General features: G+C 47.6%; 1 protein-coding gene across 1 annotated transcript in view; it reads right to left on the bottom strand.

Annotated features, from left to right (window-relative positions):
- The window catches only part of LOC145360863 (AP-1 complex subunit mu-1-like), a 30475-nt gene that overhangs the window by 1028 nt on the left and 14647 nt on the right, over positions 1-14800 (bottom strand). The window contains exons 5-11 of the mRNA XM_080216343.1: positions 14047-14194; positions 11550-11676; positions 7407-7549; positions 4764-4835; positions 2576-2734; positions 1181-1306; positions 661-736 (exon numbers count right to left, since the gene is read on the bottom strand). Coding sequence (XP_080072469.1) covers positions 661-736; positions 1181-1306; positions 2576-2734; positions 4764-4835; positions 7407-7549; positions 11550-11676; positions 14047-14194 — 851 coding nt within the window. The remainder of the gene's footprint in view (positions 1-660; positions 737-1180; positions 1307-2575; positions 2735-4763; positions 4836-7406; positions 7550-11549; positions 11677-14046; positions 14195-14800) is intronic.

Below are 14800 nucleotides of genomic sequence, written 5' to 3'. Positions count from 1 at the left end.
AGCGCAACTTGTGGGCCAAAGGGCCTGTTTGTGCTGTAGTGTTCTATGTTCTAGCCAGTGACACCCCACCCAAATCCAACGAATGAATAAAATAAACCTCCCCGCCCTTGAGTTCCGTGAGGAATCTCTAATTGATCTCCCTGTCGGACTGGTTCAATACAAGATCCCTTGGTAACAGAGAAGGTGAAACTTGCCATCTGAGCTCTTAATAAGGCAGACACAGGGAGGAGCCTGCAGAACTGTTGTTCAGATTCGGAGTGTCCGAGGAGGCAACACCCCGGAAAGTGACAGATAACTTCCATTGGAAGGGACGTTGTTTGCTGCTGTATTAAGGAGCAGTACAGGCACAGTGGTTAGCACTGCTGCCTAACAGCACCAGAGACTTGGGTTCGATTCCCCGCTTGGGTCACTGTCTGTACGTTCTACCACCCCGTGTCCGCATAGGTTTCCTCCGGATGCTCCAGTTTCCTCCCACAGTCTGAAAGACATGCTGGTTAGGTGTGTTTCTGGATTAATAGTCTAGCGATAATACCACTAGCCATCGCCTCTCTGTCTGAGATAACAGAACGGGTTCACAAAGGCATATTCACACGGTCCCTAATATATCACAACCCACTTAAACCTGGTGTTTCTGACTCATCTCTCTCCTGCAGCACTAACCTCCGCTCTGTGTTATATACCTGACCCAGGGTAGGGCCTGGTAACCGCTTTTCTCGATTATTTTCATGTACCGCACCTGCAAAGCAAGATAAAGCCAAGGGTTAACCACAGTGGAGTGGGGTGAGAGGTCAACTTGAAGAGACATTGTTTCCCAGGAGGCCCCAAATAGGAGGAAACGGCCAATCAGAGGCTCCTTTTGCACCCTACCCAATTTTCTTTTCCATCAATTTAAAACCATGCGGACTCAAGATCTTAATTTTCAATCATCTCCATTCAGTGGAGATATGGATATAGGCAGGCATGTGGGATTTGGCCCCAGGTCAAGTATGAACTCTTGAATGGTGGCAGAATAAGCTTGATGGGCTGAATGGCCCCAAGTTCCTGCTGAGACGCGTGGCAGGTCATCCAGGGTGCGCTCTGGCTTGGAGAAGGAGTTTTCCAATGCCCCCCCACTCTTACCCCCAGTGAATACCTCCTCCTCCCCCCCCCCCCACCGCCCCTGCAGCCAGTTAGCACTGACCTGCACTCCAGACACCGTGAAGTAGGGGATTTCGAATTTCACCGAGATTGGTGGTTTTCCTTCTGCGTTTTCGTTCTCCACGCTCGGAAGGCCGAAGTGAGCCCGCATTAGATATTCCTTTCCACCCTGACAGGAGAGAGAGAGAGAGAGAGAGGGAGAGGAAGCTGTGAAACGATCGCTACTAAACAGCGAAATTACAACTAATGAGTCAGAGGAACCTAGAAACTAGAAGCAAGAGTAGGCCATTCGGCCCGTCAAGCCTGCTTCACCATTCATTTTGATCAGCGAATTCAATATCCTGATCCTCCCCTCCCCGCTCCCCCATCCCCTCCATTATCCCTTTAGCTCCAAGAGCTAAGTCTAATTTCATCTTGAAATCGCACAATGGTTTGGCCTCATCTACTTTCTGTGGGAGTGAATTCCACACAGTCACCACCCTCTCAGTGAAGAAATTTCTCCTCATCTCAGTTTGAAAAGGTTTATTCCTTATCCTCAAACTATGAGCCAGATTCCCTCACCAGTGGGGACATTCTTTCTGAATCTGAGTCCATTTGGCCCTTCCACTTATACAAATGCTATCTCCTCTGATCACTAACCTTTCTCCATATCATAGAACCCCTACAGTGAAAGAGGCCATTCAGCCCATCGAGCCTGCACTGACAACAATCCCAACCAGGCCATATTCCCACATGTTTACCCTGCTTGTTCCCTGACGCTAAAGGGGCAATTTATCATGGCCAATGGATCTAACCTACACATCTTTGGACATTGAGGGGCAACTAACAGGGTCAACCTACCTAACCCACACATCTTGGACACTATGGGTCAATTTAGCATGGCCAATCCACCTAACCTGCACACCTTTGGACACTAAGGGGCAATTTAGCATGGCCAATCCACCTAACTGCACATCTTTGGACACTAAGGGGCAATTTAACATGGCCAATTCATCTAATCTGATATCTCCTTCATAAAAGGAAAGCATGAACACATTCATACAGTGCTGTTTCCAACCTCCCGCCATTCCAAGCAGCCAATGAAGTATAGCCACTGATGCGATGTAGCCAATTTCTGAGCAGCAACAAAATGACCAGATCATAAGGTTTTTCTTATTTTTGGTGATGTTAGCCGAGGCACTGGTAATAACTCCCCTGCTCTTACTGACAACCGTGCCACCCGGGATGGCAGATGAGGCATTGGTCTTCTCTGAAAGATGGCACCTCCGAGAGTGCAGCACTCCCCCTGCCCCCACCCCATTGGAATGCCAGCCTGGATTGTGGACTCGAACCCCATCACCATCCTGACCCAGAGAGAGAGAGTGTCACCCACGGATTCATGGGTGGCACGGGAAGGTTTGTTTGAAGTGCCACCCAGGACATAACGACCCCCACTCACAGGTAAGGATTTGATGGTCCACACCACGGTGTTATTTTCGGGAACCCACTTGGCACTGCCCACACTGGTCTTGAACTTGGGCGAATCTGCATCGCTGGGCACTGGGATAACGATCTCCACATTGTTGGCCACGGATTGCTTCTTGAACTGACTTTTAGCCTGCAGGGTGGTTAGAAAAACAAATTTATCGTCAGCTGATTAATCTCCAAGCATTTTCCCTTATAACTCTCTTCCCTTCGTCTCCCAAAAGGTGCAAGTGCCTCTCACAGCGACAGCCGTACTATATCTCACTCACATCACCTCACAGCGCCCAGGACCTGGGTTCAATTCCAGCCTGGGGTCTGCACATTCTCCCCATGTCTGCATGGGTTTCCTCCTGGTGCTCTGGTTTCCTCCCGCAGTCTGAAAGACATGTGGGTTAGGATGCATTGGCCATGCTAAATTGCCCCTCAGTGTACCTGAATAGGCAGTGGACTGTGCCGATTAGGTGATTTTCATGGTAACTTCATTGCAGTGTTAATGTGAGCCTGCTTATAGAATAGAATTCCTACAATGCAGAAGGTGGCCATTTGGCCCGTTGAGTCTGCACCGACCACAATCCCACCCTGGCCCTATTCCAGTAACCACACATATTTACCCTATTAATCACATGATGATGGGGTCAATTTAGCATGGCCAATCCACTTAACCTGCACAAATTTGGAGTATGGGAGGAAACGGGAGCACATGGAGGAAACCCATGCAGGCTTGGGGAGAACGTGCAAACTCCACACAGGCAGTCACTCGAGGCTGGAATTGAACCCGGATCCTTGGCACTGTGAGGCAGCAGTACTAACCACTGTGCCACCATGCCACCCCAGTGTAGGAAGGCTGTACATCACAAGAATAGAGGTGTTGACTGACTAATGGCTGGATAGTGATATGATGAAACCTCCAGGAATACATTTAGGAACAGAAATTGATTCCGTCTACACTTTCTGCTGCCTCGGACATTCTCTCTTCCACCTTCTTCCATCAAGAAAAAAATACGAAAGTCTGAAATCACATACCAACCGACTCAAGAACATCTTCTTCCCTGCTGTCATCAGACGTTTGAATGGACCCACGTTGCATTAATCCAATCTTTCTCTACACCCTCGCTATGACTGTAACACTACATTCTGCACCCTCTCCTTTCCTTCTCTATGAACGGTATGCTTTGTCTGTATACTTTTCACTATCCCAATACATGTGACAATAAGGAAACAAATCAAAAAAATCAAAAGTCAGCAGACCTAGAAATCAGATATTGGGAAAACATACAAGATAAGCTTGAAGACTGTGGTGCGATATGGCCAAACTCAGTAGCCAGATAGAAGAGAAATGGAAGCAAGAGTAATTTGGGGGTATAAGAAAAGAATGAATTGGAGATGGGTTGGTTGATGAGTCTTCATTTGACTGTCAGAACGAGGGTTTGATGGGCTTGGCCGTCTAGATGACTGGATTCTGGAGCAGAATGGCACCAACTACATGAGTTCAAGCCCTGAGCTGCCTGAGGTACATCTCAGGACCTGCACCCTGATCTTGGCCCTGTGGTGACACAAAATAATTGGCAAAAATTGGACAGTGAGGACTCTACACAAAGCGAGTGAGGGGAATGGGATGGATTCCCAGGAAAAGGAACCAAAGCAGCTTCAATAAGGGAGATTGCTCTGAGTCTATTACCATGTGACTCTATACATCATACTGTGGTGATTTTCTTCAGCACCACATTAACCCTTGCTCTGTTGAGTACCTTGATGATGGCCTAGAGGTATTGTCAGTAGACTAGTCATCCAGAAACTCAGCTTATTTTCTGAGGACCTGGGTTCAAATCCCACCACAGCAGATAGTGGAACTTAAACTCAATACAAAATATCTAGAATTAAGAATCTACTGATGACCATTGTTGGACAATCCCATTTGATTCACTAATGTCCTTTAGGGAAGGAAATCTGCTGTCCTTATCCGGTCTGGTCTAGATGTGACTCCAGAGCCACAGCAATGTGGTTGACTCTCAACTGCCCTCGGGCAATTAGGGATGGGCAATAAATGCTGGCCCAGCCAGCAAACCTCATGTCCCACAAATGAATAAAAAAAAGGAGAAGGGAGAGTTGTTTCAATTGATCACTTAATATTCATAAATTGGATTTGGAGTATTTTCTTTTACCTTGATCATATATTCTACGCGACTGTGAGAAAACTTCTCAATTACCGATTCAATCCAAATCAGAGGTTTCACCTAAAAACAGAAAGAGGATTTTTTTAAAAACTGAGTTCCCATCTCACAAAATGTTCTGATTACTCATTGGACTGAGCTAGGTCCAGGATGGATTGTACCTGGCCCAGTGCAGCTGCAAAGACTCAGGTTTATATTTTTACCCCTTGGGGGATACGCAGCCCCCAACCCTCCCCCCATTTCACTTCTTTGCCTCACCTCTGTTTCCAGTAGAGTACACTTCTTTTGTTCGTCCCAGGGATGTGATCACCGCTGACTAGGTTAACACATGTTATCCAGTGTTACACATTTGCTCGGTGTCCCAAGGATAAGATCTATGATACTTATATGTTCAAAGATGAACACTTTAGTAGTTAGCTTTAACTATGGACAGATCCCAGCTCCTGCCATGAATCTTGCTGCTGCCTCTGTGTAGAGTCCTTCTCGATTGTTCTGAGCCCATTACCATGTGACTCTATACATCGTACTGCAGGGCTTTTCTTCAGCACCACATTAACCCTTGCTCTGTTGAGCACTTTTACATAACAATGGCACTCATGCGCACACAAAACAGACCTAATTGCCCTGAGAATGTTGTGGTAAGTTGCCTTTTTGAACTCCTTCAGTCCGTGCGGTGTTACTTATATCTGTACGTTACGTTACTAGGAAGAAAGTTCCAGGATTTTGACCTCGCGACAATGAAGGAAGTTGGGATAGTGTGCGACTTGAGAGGGGAACTTGAAGGAGGTGATGTCTTCAGGCCTCTGCTGCCCTTGCCCTCTGAGACAACAGGGATTGTGGGCTAGGAAGGTGCTGTCAAAAGAGCTTTGGGGAGTTTGTTGAAGACAAAACCCTTCCTGATGCAAAATGAATTGTCAATTGTCCTGCAATCCTCACTCTGAAATGGAAAGGGTTGGACTTCCCTCCCCCAATGAGTGAAACCCAGAGTGAGAGAGGCACTCCTGATGGGAGTTCAAGGCTAATCTATATCCCGAGCCTTGAAGAACTGGATACGGAGCAAATGGTTTAAGATGTCAGTCTCTGGGACTGACCCCTTGTTAGAATGTAACCAGTGATAACATTGGATCTGTTGTAATGTGACCAATGGTAACAAGCTGTAAGGGTCAGCTGACCCAGTAAACCATGTAACCAATGATAGAATGATGTGATGACTCAGTATAAATAAGAACCTGTTGGGAATTATTAAATAGCATAGGAATGGTCCAGGGTGAGGCCTCAAGTGTGAGAGTAATGAAGTTTCTTGATTAAACCTTTTCTTTGATTTATAAGTTGGAGTAAGTTTTTATTGGCTACCCTGGAAGAGTTCCTTCTGGATCAACACACCTCAGGCTCTCTCTCTCACCATTGCCGATTCCCCCATTGCCAATTTTAACCATGGATTCCTCTGTAACGAATCTATGATTTTATGTCACTGCCTTAAAGCCCAGTTCACTCTCTGCCCACACCTAGTGCTACATAAAGGCAAACTTACATCCAATTCCATTGTTTATCCAGCACTCCTAGAGGCAATAAAAACTTACTCCAGCAGATTGTTAGAGCCTCCCAATTGCAGTTCAGTAAAGGAGACACAAGTTCTACTTCATAAACTATCCTCATTTCTTTGATCCAATTCCATGTACAATTCTCCACCTGTAGCCCCTTTATATATCAGTGACTTCTACTGAACAGCTGACATCAAACTAGGACTGAATTGGAAAGTCTGTTAACACATTCCTAACGCGGATAAATCAAAGAAAAAGATTTAATAAAGAAACTTCATTACTCCAACACTTGAGGCCTCACCCTGGGCCATTCCAAGCTCCCCCAATTCCCAACAGATTCTTATTAATACTGAATCAGCTGGTCTCACACTACAACAGATCCAATGTTATCATTGGCTACATCCATAGCTAGTAATTCCTGGAACAAGTCGCTCATCTGTCGCCAGGGGACTCAAAGCTTGAGGGGAACAACTCCACATCAAGTGTGGCCAACCAGGAGTCTTCCTTACTGCCCAGCCATTGGCATGTTTGGAAGGATTTGAGGGTCGACACTCAACTTGTTTGGCCGCATCACGAACGCACCTTCCTTGGTCGTCAAGTGGGACACATAGCCGGAGCTTCTGGCTCAGAGGCAGGGACGCTAACCCCACTGCGCCACAAGACCCCCCCCCCCCCTCTTAAAGCAGAGGTTAAAGAGTTTTAAAATCACTGGGTGGGATTTTCCTCCCCCCGTGGCATGTAAGATCCCACTGGTATAAACAGCAGTGAGATTTCGACAACTGTGTTACACGCTGGGATTCAAGTGCTGGAATTTTATTGCTTTGTCTGCCCGAGTCTCATAAGATCCCACCCTAAGCCAAAGGAGAAAGCCGTTCTGTGAGCCTCACCCGCCCTGTGCTGGTGAAAGCCCGGCAATAATGTTTGTTGTTCCTGATTGCTTAGACCTTGGGCTCGTCATCGTGCAACACCCTGTAAAAAATTCTAGCAGTCTTTCCTGCATAGCCAGGGCACTTAGGAAAAGTTGACCCATCTCATGATTATCTACATGGAAAACCAAAGGAGAAAAGAATCATTTAGAGCATTCTTCACTCACGTGGATGTTCAGTCGATAAGACATCAACTCAAAGTCTCCGTCCGGGGGGATGAAGGAAATTGTCCGGTCGTTCTCAAAACGCGAGAGTCTCACGCACTGGTGGAACTTCACGTCCTCCATCTCGACAGATTTACTCTTACCTCCTGAACCGGGGGGTGAAAGAGAATGAATCACATCTTAAAACGAGGCACCAACATCCAGAAGTCTCTTGTAATTTCAACTCTAAGAGATGATATAGGAGAGCGAGAGAGAACATGGAAGAAAGAGAGTGTGAAAGAGAAAGAAAGGGAGGGCAAAAGAGAACACGAGTGTAAGAGAGAGATAGCGAGAGATAGAGAGAGAGAGAGAGAGACAGAAAGCAAAGAGAGAAATAGAGAGATAGAAATAGAGAGAAAGAGTGTTAGAGAGATAGAAAGCGAGCGAGAGATAGCTACAGAGAGAGAGAGACGGAGAGAGATAGAAAGTGAAAGAGAGATAACTAGTGATAGAGATGGAGAGAGAGAGATAGCTGGAGACAGAGAGATAGAGACAGATAGAGAGAGATAGAGAGATGGAGGGAGAAAGATAGAGAGAGAGAGGGAGAGAGAGAGAGAGCTAGCTAGAAATAGAGAGAGAGATAAAGACAGATAGAGAGATACAGAGAGAGAGATAGAGAGACAGCTGGAGAGAGAGGTAGAGAGATAGCTAGAGAGGGAGAGAGATAGAGAGAGAGATAGTTAGAGAGGGACAGAGTTAGAGAGAGAGAGATAGCCAGAGAGAGTGAGAGATGGAACAAGAAACAGCTTCTACTACCTCCCCCGGCAACGAGTTCCAGGTACCCACTACTCACTGTGTACAAAAATCTGCCTCGTACATCTCCTTTAAACCTTGCCCCTCGCACCTTAAACCTGTGCCCCCTGAGTAATTGACTCTTCCACCCTGAGAAAAAGCTTCTGACTATCCACTCTGTCCATGCATCTCATAGTCTTGTAGACTTCTATCAGGTCGCCCCTCAACCACCGTCATTCCAGTGAGAACAAACCAAGTTTCTCCAACCTCTCCTCATAGCTAATGCCCTCCACACCAGGCAACATCCTGGTAAATCTTTTCTGTACCCAAAGCCTCCACATTTTTCTGGTAGTGTGGCTACCAGAACTGAACATTGTATTCCAAGAGCGATCTAACTAAGGTTCTATAAAGCAGTAACACGATTGGCCAATTTGTAAACTTAATGCCCAGCCAATGAAGGCAAGCATGCTGTATGCCTTCTTGAATACCTTCTCCACCTGCGTTGCCACTTTCAGTGACCTGTGTACCTGTACACCCAGATCCCTCTGCCTATCAATACTCTTAAGGGTTCTGCCATTTACTGTACACTTCCTATCTGTATTAGACCTTCCAAAATGCATTACTTCACATTTGTCCGGATTAAACTCCATCTGCCATTGCTCTGCCCAAGTCTCCAACCAATCTATATCCTGTTGTATTCTCTGATGGTCCTCATCGCTATCTGCAAAAATAGAGGTAGAGAGAGATAGCTAGAGAGAGAGAGATAGCTAGAGAGATAGAGATAAATAGAGAGATAGAGAGAGATAGCTAGAGAGAGAGAGATAGCTAAAGAGAGAGAGATAGAGATAAATAGAGAGATAGAGAGGGAGATAGAGAGAGGTAGATAGATAGAGATAAATAGAGAGATAGAGATAAATAGAGAGATAGAGAGAGAGATAGAGATAGAGAGAGGTAGATAGAGAGATAGAGATAGCTAGAGAGATAGAGATAAATAGAGAGAGGTAGAGATAGAGAAATGGAGAGATCGAGAGAGAGAAAGATAGAGCTAGAGAGAGAGAGAGACAGACAGACAGAAAGTGATAATATATATATTTACAGAGAGAGAGAGAGAGAGACAGAAAGTGATAATATATATATTTACAGAGAGAGAGAGACAGAAAGTGATAATATATATATTTACAGAGAGAGAGAGAGACAGGAAGTGATAATATATATATTTACAGAGAGAGAGAGAGAGAAAGATAGAGCTAGAGGGAGAGAGAGGGAGGGAGCTACAGAGATAGATAGAGAGTGTAATTATTTCAACCAGAGGAGGATCACACTGCTCCTGTAGCCTGCTCCATTATCAAGCCTGGTCTACCTCTGAACCCTCCCACCCAATCCTCTTGACTACTTGGAATCCGAGGGTGACAGTGGCTATCAGTCAGCCTGAATGTACTCCAGCACTGTGTGTGTGTATGATATGGTGCACCGGGAGCAGAGAATTCACTCTGCTGTGTGGAGAAACCTCTTCTCATCTCAGTCCAAAATGGCTGACCCCTCATCCCGAGACCATGGCCTCCTGAGTGAGATCCATTTCAGAGCGCTGGATTTAATAACACACCAATAAAGCTCAGGGATGGGGTGTACGATCCACTGTGCTGCCTGGTACGAATGTTAGCTCATTGTGGGGCAGCGTCAGGAATTCGCAATCTGTTTTCCTGCTCTAGGGTTAGGGTTATTGACACATCGGCTAAATTCCAGTCTATTTCTCAATGCTGCGTTCAGACAGAATGTCACAACTTCCAACCACATCAACGCCACAGAGTCCATTCCCATTCTGCCGAGGGTGGGTAACTCCTTCCATTCTTCCTGTCACTATCCACAAACTATCCGTTTATCCTCCCACCATTTTCCTAGTCCTTCTGTTTTTGACTACACGTCTCACGCTTTCAAGCCAAACACATCTGCTTCTGCTTAAGCCTGTTTACAATCTGTCTGGCAGTGGTTAGTGAGTGGTCGGGGTGATGGAGAGGTCTCTCGTCTGCAGTGGGGGAGTTTTATGGCGATCGTTCTTGCCGCACCCCCCACCCTCCTCCTCCAGCACCTCTGACTCCTCGCTGGGTTACGGCTACGCTGTTACTTATCCAAGTGATCATTACTCAGGCGTCGATGGTTACCAGCAAATCACTGCATGGATATACAACATCCACCCAACTCTGACCCTATCCCCACCCAAAGCCTGTACATCCCTCTGGCTGGCATGCGCTGGCACGTGAAATAAGGCACGAGGGATGGATAGGAGAAGACAGGGAGAGGAGGGAGGGAGGGAGAGGGAGAGGGAGGGAAGGAGAAGGAGAGGGAGGGAGGGAGAGGGAGCGGAAGGGAGAGGGGTACAGGGGAAGGGGGGACAGAGTGGGAGGGAGGGTTTTTTTCTGGAGAAAGAGAGAGGGAGGGAAAGAAGGAGAGGGGGAGGGGGAGGGAGAGCAACAGAGAGAGGGAGGGAGGCAAGAGGGAGAGAAGGAGGGAGAGAGAGAGTGGAATGAAGGGGAAGAGAGAGAGGGAAGAAGGGAAAGATAGAGGGAGGGGAAGGGAGAGAGAGGGAGGGGAAGAGGGAGGGAAGGGAAGAAAGCGGGAGAGGAAGAGAGAAGAATGGGAAAAAGAGAAGGATGGAGGAAAGAGAGGGATGGAGAGAGAGGGATGGTGGGAAAAAGAGAGGGATGGTGGGAAAAAGAGAGGGATGGAGAGAAAGGTGGAGGAAGAGGAAGGGAGAGAGATGGAGGGGAAGGTAGAGGGATGGAAGGGAAGGGAAAGAGAAGGATGGGAAGGGAAAGAGTGGGAAGGAAAGAGAGAGGGATGGAGGGCAAGAGAGAAGAATGGAGGGGAAGGGAGAAGGGAGGGGAAGGGGAAAGAGAGAGAGGGGAAGGGAGAAGGAGGGAGGAGAAGAGAAAGGGATGAAGAGGAGGAGAGAGAGGAAGGGGAAGGGGAAAAGAGAGGGAGGGGAAGGGAGAGGGAGGGGGGGAGAGAGAGGGGAAGGGAGGGAGAGGGAGGGGAAGGGAGAGGGATAGAAGGGAAGGGGGGACGGAGTGGGAGGGAGAGGAGGGAGGGTTTTTCTGGCCTTGTAATAAATAGGAAAGGAACAAGGCAGCTGCTAAGTAATTAGCCTTGAACTGAGCTGAGGATCTACTGAGCTCATTCTGAGGGCCCAAGGTGTGGCATTAAAGGAACAAGATACATTTCTTCAGGCAAAGACTCTTAAATACAACACCAGACCCACAGGAGGTTTATACTGAACAACTGCATCCTCTGATAGCACCAACAGCCAAACTCTTTGTGTTATCAGCGACCCCCATCGGACAGCCAGCCAGACCGGCAGGACGTTGCCGAGCTACTTACGGCCCGTCAGTTCGAAGAGGACCTTGTCGTTCAGTCCCAGTCGGAGTTCCGGCATTCCCGAGAGGAAAACCCGCAGCTTCACGCTGCCGACAATCTCGCTCTGTAAGACATTCCCATTGGCGCTGACCTGAGGGAAACGAGACGGGGAGGGTTACGGGGAAATGTCATCACCTTCGACCTGGCTGCTCATCACAAACGATAACGGAGCTGTTCTCGAAGCAGAGGTGCTGGAGTTTTACCACCCGAGGCTCGTAAGGTCCCGTCCGGGGACAGCAGGGAATGCCGTTCAGCGAGACTCGCCCGTCCCGATCCTGGGGCGGGCGTGCCGGTAAAATTCCAGCCCCTGGGACAGAGTACAGGAGAGAGCAGGGATGAAGGAATTGAGGAAGGTGGAGGGTGGAGAATTGGGATTATCTCCTTTTTTTGAGCAGGGAAGATAAAGAGGAGATTTGATAGAGGCGTTTAAAATCGCGAATCCGGGTCCCTGGCGCGGTGAGGCAGTAGTGCTAACCACGTGAGATGTGTGGGCTAAGTGGATCGGCCATGTTAAATTGCCCCTTAGTGTCGGGGAGAGGGATTAGCAGGGTGAATAGGTGAGGTTATGGGGGATAGGGCTTGGGTAGATTGTTGTTGGTGCAAGTTCGATGGGCCGAATGGCCTCTTTCTGCACAGTAGAGATCCTCTGACTGATTGGTTGGCTGAAATTTTATGTGGGGTGGGGTCATTAAGCCATAGCAAATGGAAAGTTGTAGTGTAGTGGTATTGTCACTGGACCAGTAACGCTCTGGGGACCTGGGTTCGAATCCCATCTCGGCAGATGGTGGAATCTGAATTCAACAAAAAAATTCTAGAATTAAAAGTCTACTGATTGCCATGAAACCATTGTCGGAAAAACCTATCTGGTTCACTAATGCCGTTTAGGGAAGGAAATCTGCCGTCCTTACCCAGTCTGGCCTACACGTGACTCCAGAGCACAGCAATGTGTTTGGCTCTTAACTGCCCTCCGAGGGTGACAAGGGATGGGCAATAAATCATAGAATCCCTACAGTGCAGAAGGAGGCCATTTGGCTCATCGAGTCTACACTGACCTCAATCCTATCCAGGCGCTATTCCTGTAAACCCCAATCCTCCTGACATCTAAGGGGCAATTTAGCATGGCCAATCAACATAACCCGCACATTTTTGGAACGTGGGAGGGAACTGGAGCACCCGGAGGAAACCCGCACAGATATGGGGAGAATGTACAGACTCCACACAGACAGTGACCCAAGTCGGGAATTGAACCCGGATCCCTGGCACTGTGAGGCAGCAGTGCTAACCACTGTGCCACCGTGTCACCCCTATAAATGCTGGCCCGCCAGCGATTCAGCAATGAATGAATAAAAGAAGATTTCCTGGCTAGTAAACACATCTGATTTTCTCCCTGCTGGTAAATACCTTATTCAAGCCTTTGCCACTTTGACAGGGATTGTTTGAGTTGAATGGTCTCTGACCTTACCATAATGGCTTGAGACCCCTGCCTGGCCTCCCATTTCCCCAATGTCCATTCGCCTGAGGTCCTCATGCCCGTAACCCATATCCCACCATGCTCTTCTCACTTGTTCTTCCTGGTTGTATCACAGCTTGGTATGGGCTCCTTCTCTGCCCAAGACCGCAAGAAACTACGAAAGGTCATGAACGTAGCCCAGTCTATCACACAAACCAGCCTCCCATCCATTGACTCTGTCTACACTTCCCGCTGCCTCGGAAAAGCAGCCAGCATAATTAAAGACTCCATGAACCCCGGATATTCTCTCTTCCATCTTCTTCCATCGGGAAAAAGATACAAAAGTCTGAGGTTCACGTACCAACTGACTCAAGAACAGCTTCTTCTCTGCTGCTGCCAGACTTTTGAATGGACCTACCTTATATCAAGTTGATCTTTCTCTACACCCTAGCTATGAGTGTAACACTACATTCATCACTCTCTCTTTTCCTTCTGCCCTATGTACTCTATGAATAGTATACTTTGCCTGTATAGCGCACAAGAAACAATAATTTTCACTGTATCCCAATAAATGTGACAATAATAAATCAAATCAAAATCAAATTCTTTTGCACTACACTGACCAACATTGGATTCCAAGACACCCTCAACAGTTCAAACTCTCTTTTGGTTTTAAGTCCTTTCAGGGTCTTACCCCCTCGTTATCTCCGTAAGCCCAATCTCTCAACTCCTCGCTTGCCCAGCCCCACACCTCAAACCCTCCAACTCACATCCCATCCTCTTGGACCCCTTAGCCTTTCCAGCTCCTTCCCCACCTTCCTTTCTTTGACTGACAGGGTCAATTCCCCTAATACCTCTTCCCTTGACTGTGAAGCTCAGGTTGGTGGAACTTCTCCATCCCACTCCCCAACACCGTCCATCCCTGACAGATCCAAGTAACGGACAGAATTTTAGCTTTCTGCGATTTACATGTGGGGATGACAATCGTTTACCTCACAAATCGATACTCACCAATACGTTCACCGCTTCAATGACGTCAATAAAGACCTCGTTCTTCTTGTACTTCAGGCCCTCTGACCTCCAGGACACAGCGTTAGTCACTGTGGCGGGTGGGCGTGGGGCGGCCAATTCCAGTTTCTGCCCCTGCTGCGTGATATATCTGTCCGATGGAAACAAGCACATGAGTCAAGCCACCTCGCTCCCAGTCAGAACACACAGGGCAAGGAGAGGCGCTGAATCCAAACCCAAGGTAGTGAATGTAGCCCAATCCATCACAGAAACCAGCCTCCCATCCACTGACTCTGCCCACACTTCCCGTTGCCTCAGGAAAAGCAGCCAGCATAATCAAGGACCCCACGCACCCTGGACATTCTCTCTTCCACCTTCTTCTGTCGGGAAAAAGATACAGAAATCTGAGGTCACGTACCAACTGACTCAAGAACAGCTTCTTCCCTGCTGCTGCCGGACTTTTGAATGGACCTACCTCGCACTAGCTACTCTCTGCACCCTAGCTATGACTGTAACACTAAATTCTGCACCCTCCCCTTCCTTCTCTATGAACGGTATGCTTTGTCTGTAAAGCGCGCAAGAAACAATACTTCTTGCTGTATACAAATGCATGTGACAATAATAAATCAAATCAAAATCAAATCAACCCCCTCACCATGATGTCAAACTAAGGTTCCACGCCACCATCTTTCCTTGATTGGACCAGTGCCACCTCCTTTTGGCTCTTCCCTCTTTCCTTTGTGCCATCACCCCAGTT

The sequence above is a fragment of the Carcharhinus amblyrhynchos genome, chromosome 33, assembly GCF_965287045.1.
Source record: "Carcharhinus amblyrhynchos chromosome 33, sCarAmb.v2.hapA, whole genome shotgun sequence".
In the NCBI taxonomy this organism is placed as follows: domain Eukaryota; kingdom Metazoa; phylum Chordata; class Chondrichthyes; order Carcharhiniformes; family Carcharhinidae; genus Carcharhinus; species Carcharhinus amblyrhynchos.
Note: the sequence above shows the minus strand (reverse complement) of the source record. Positions and strands in the feature narration are given on the sequence as shown.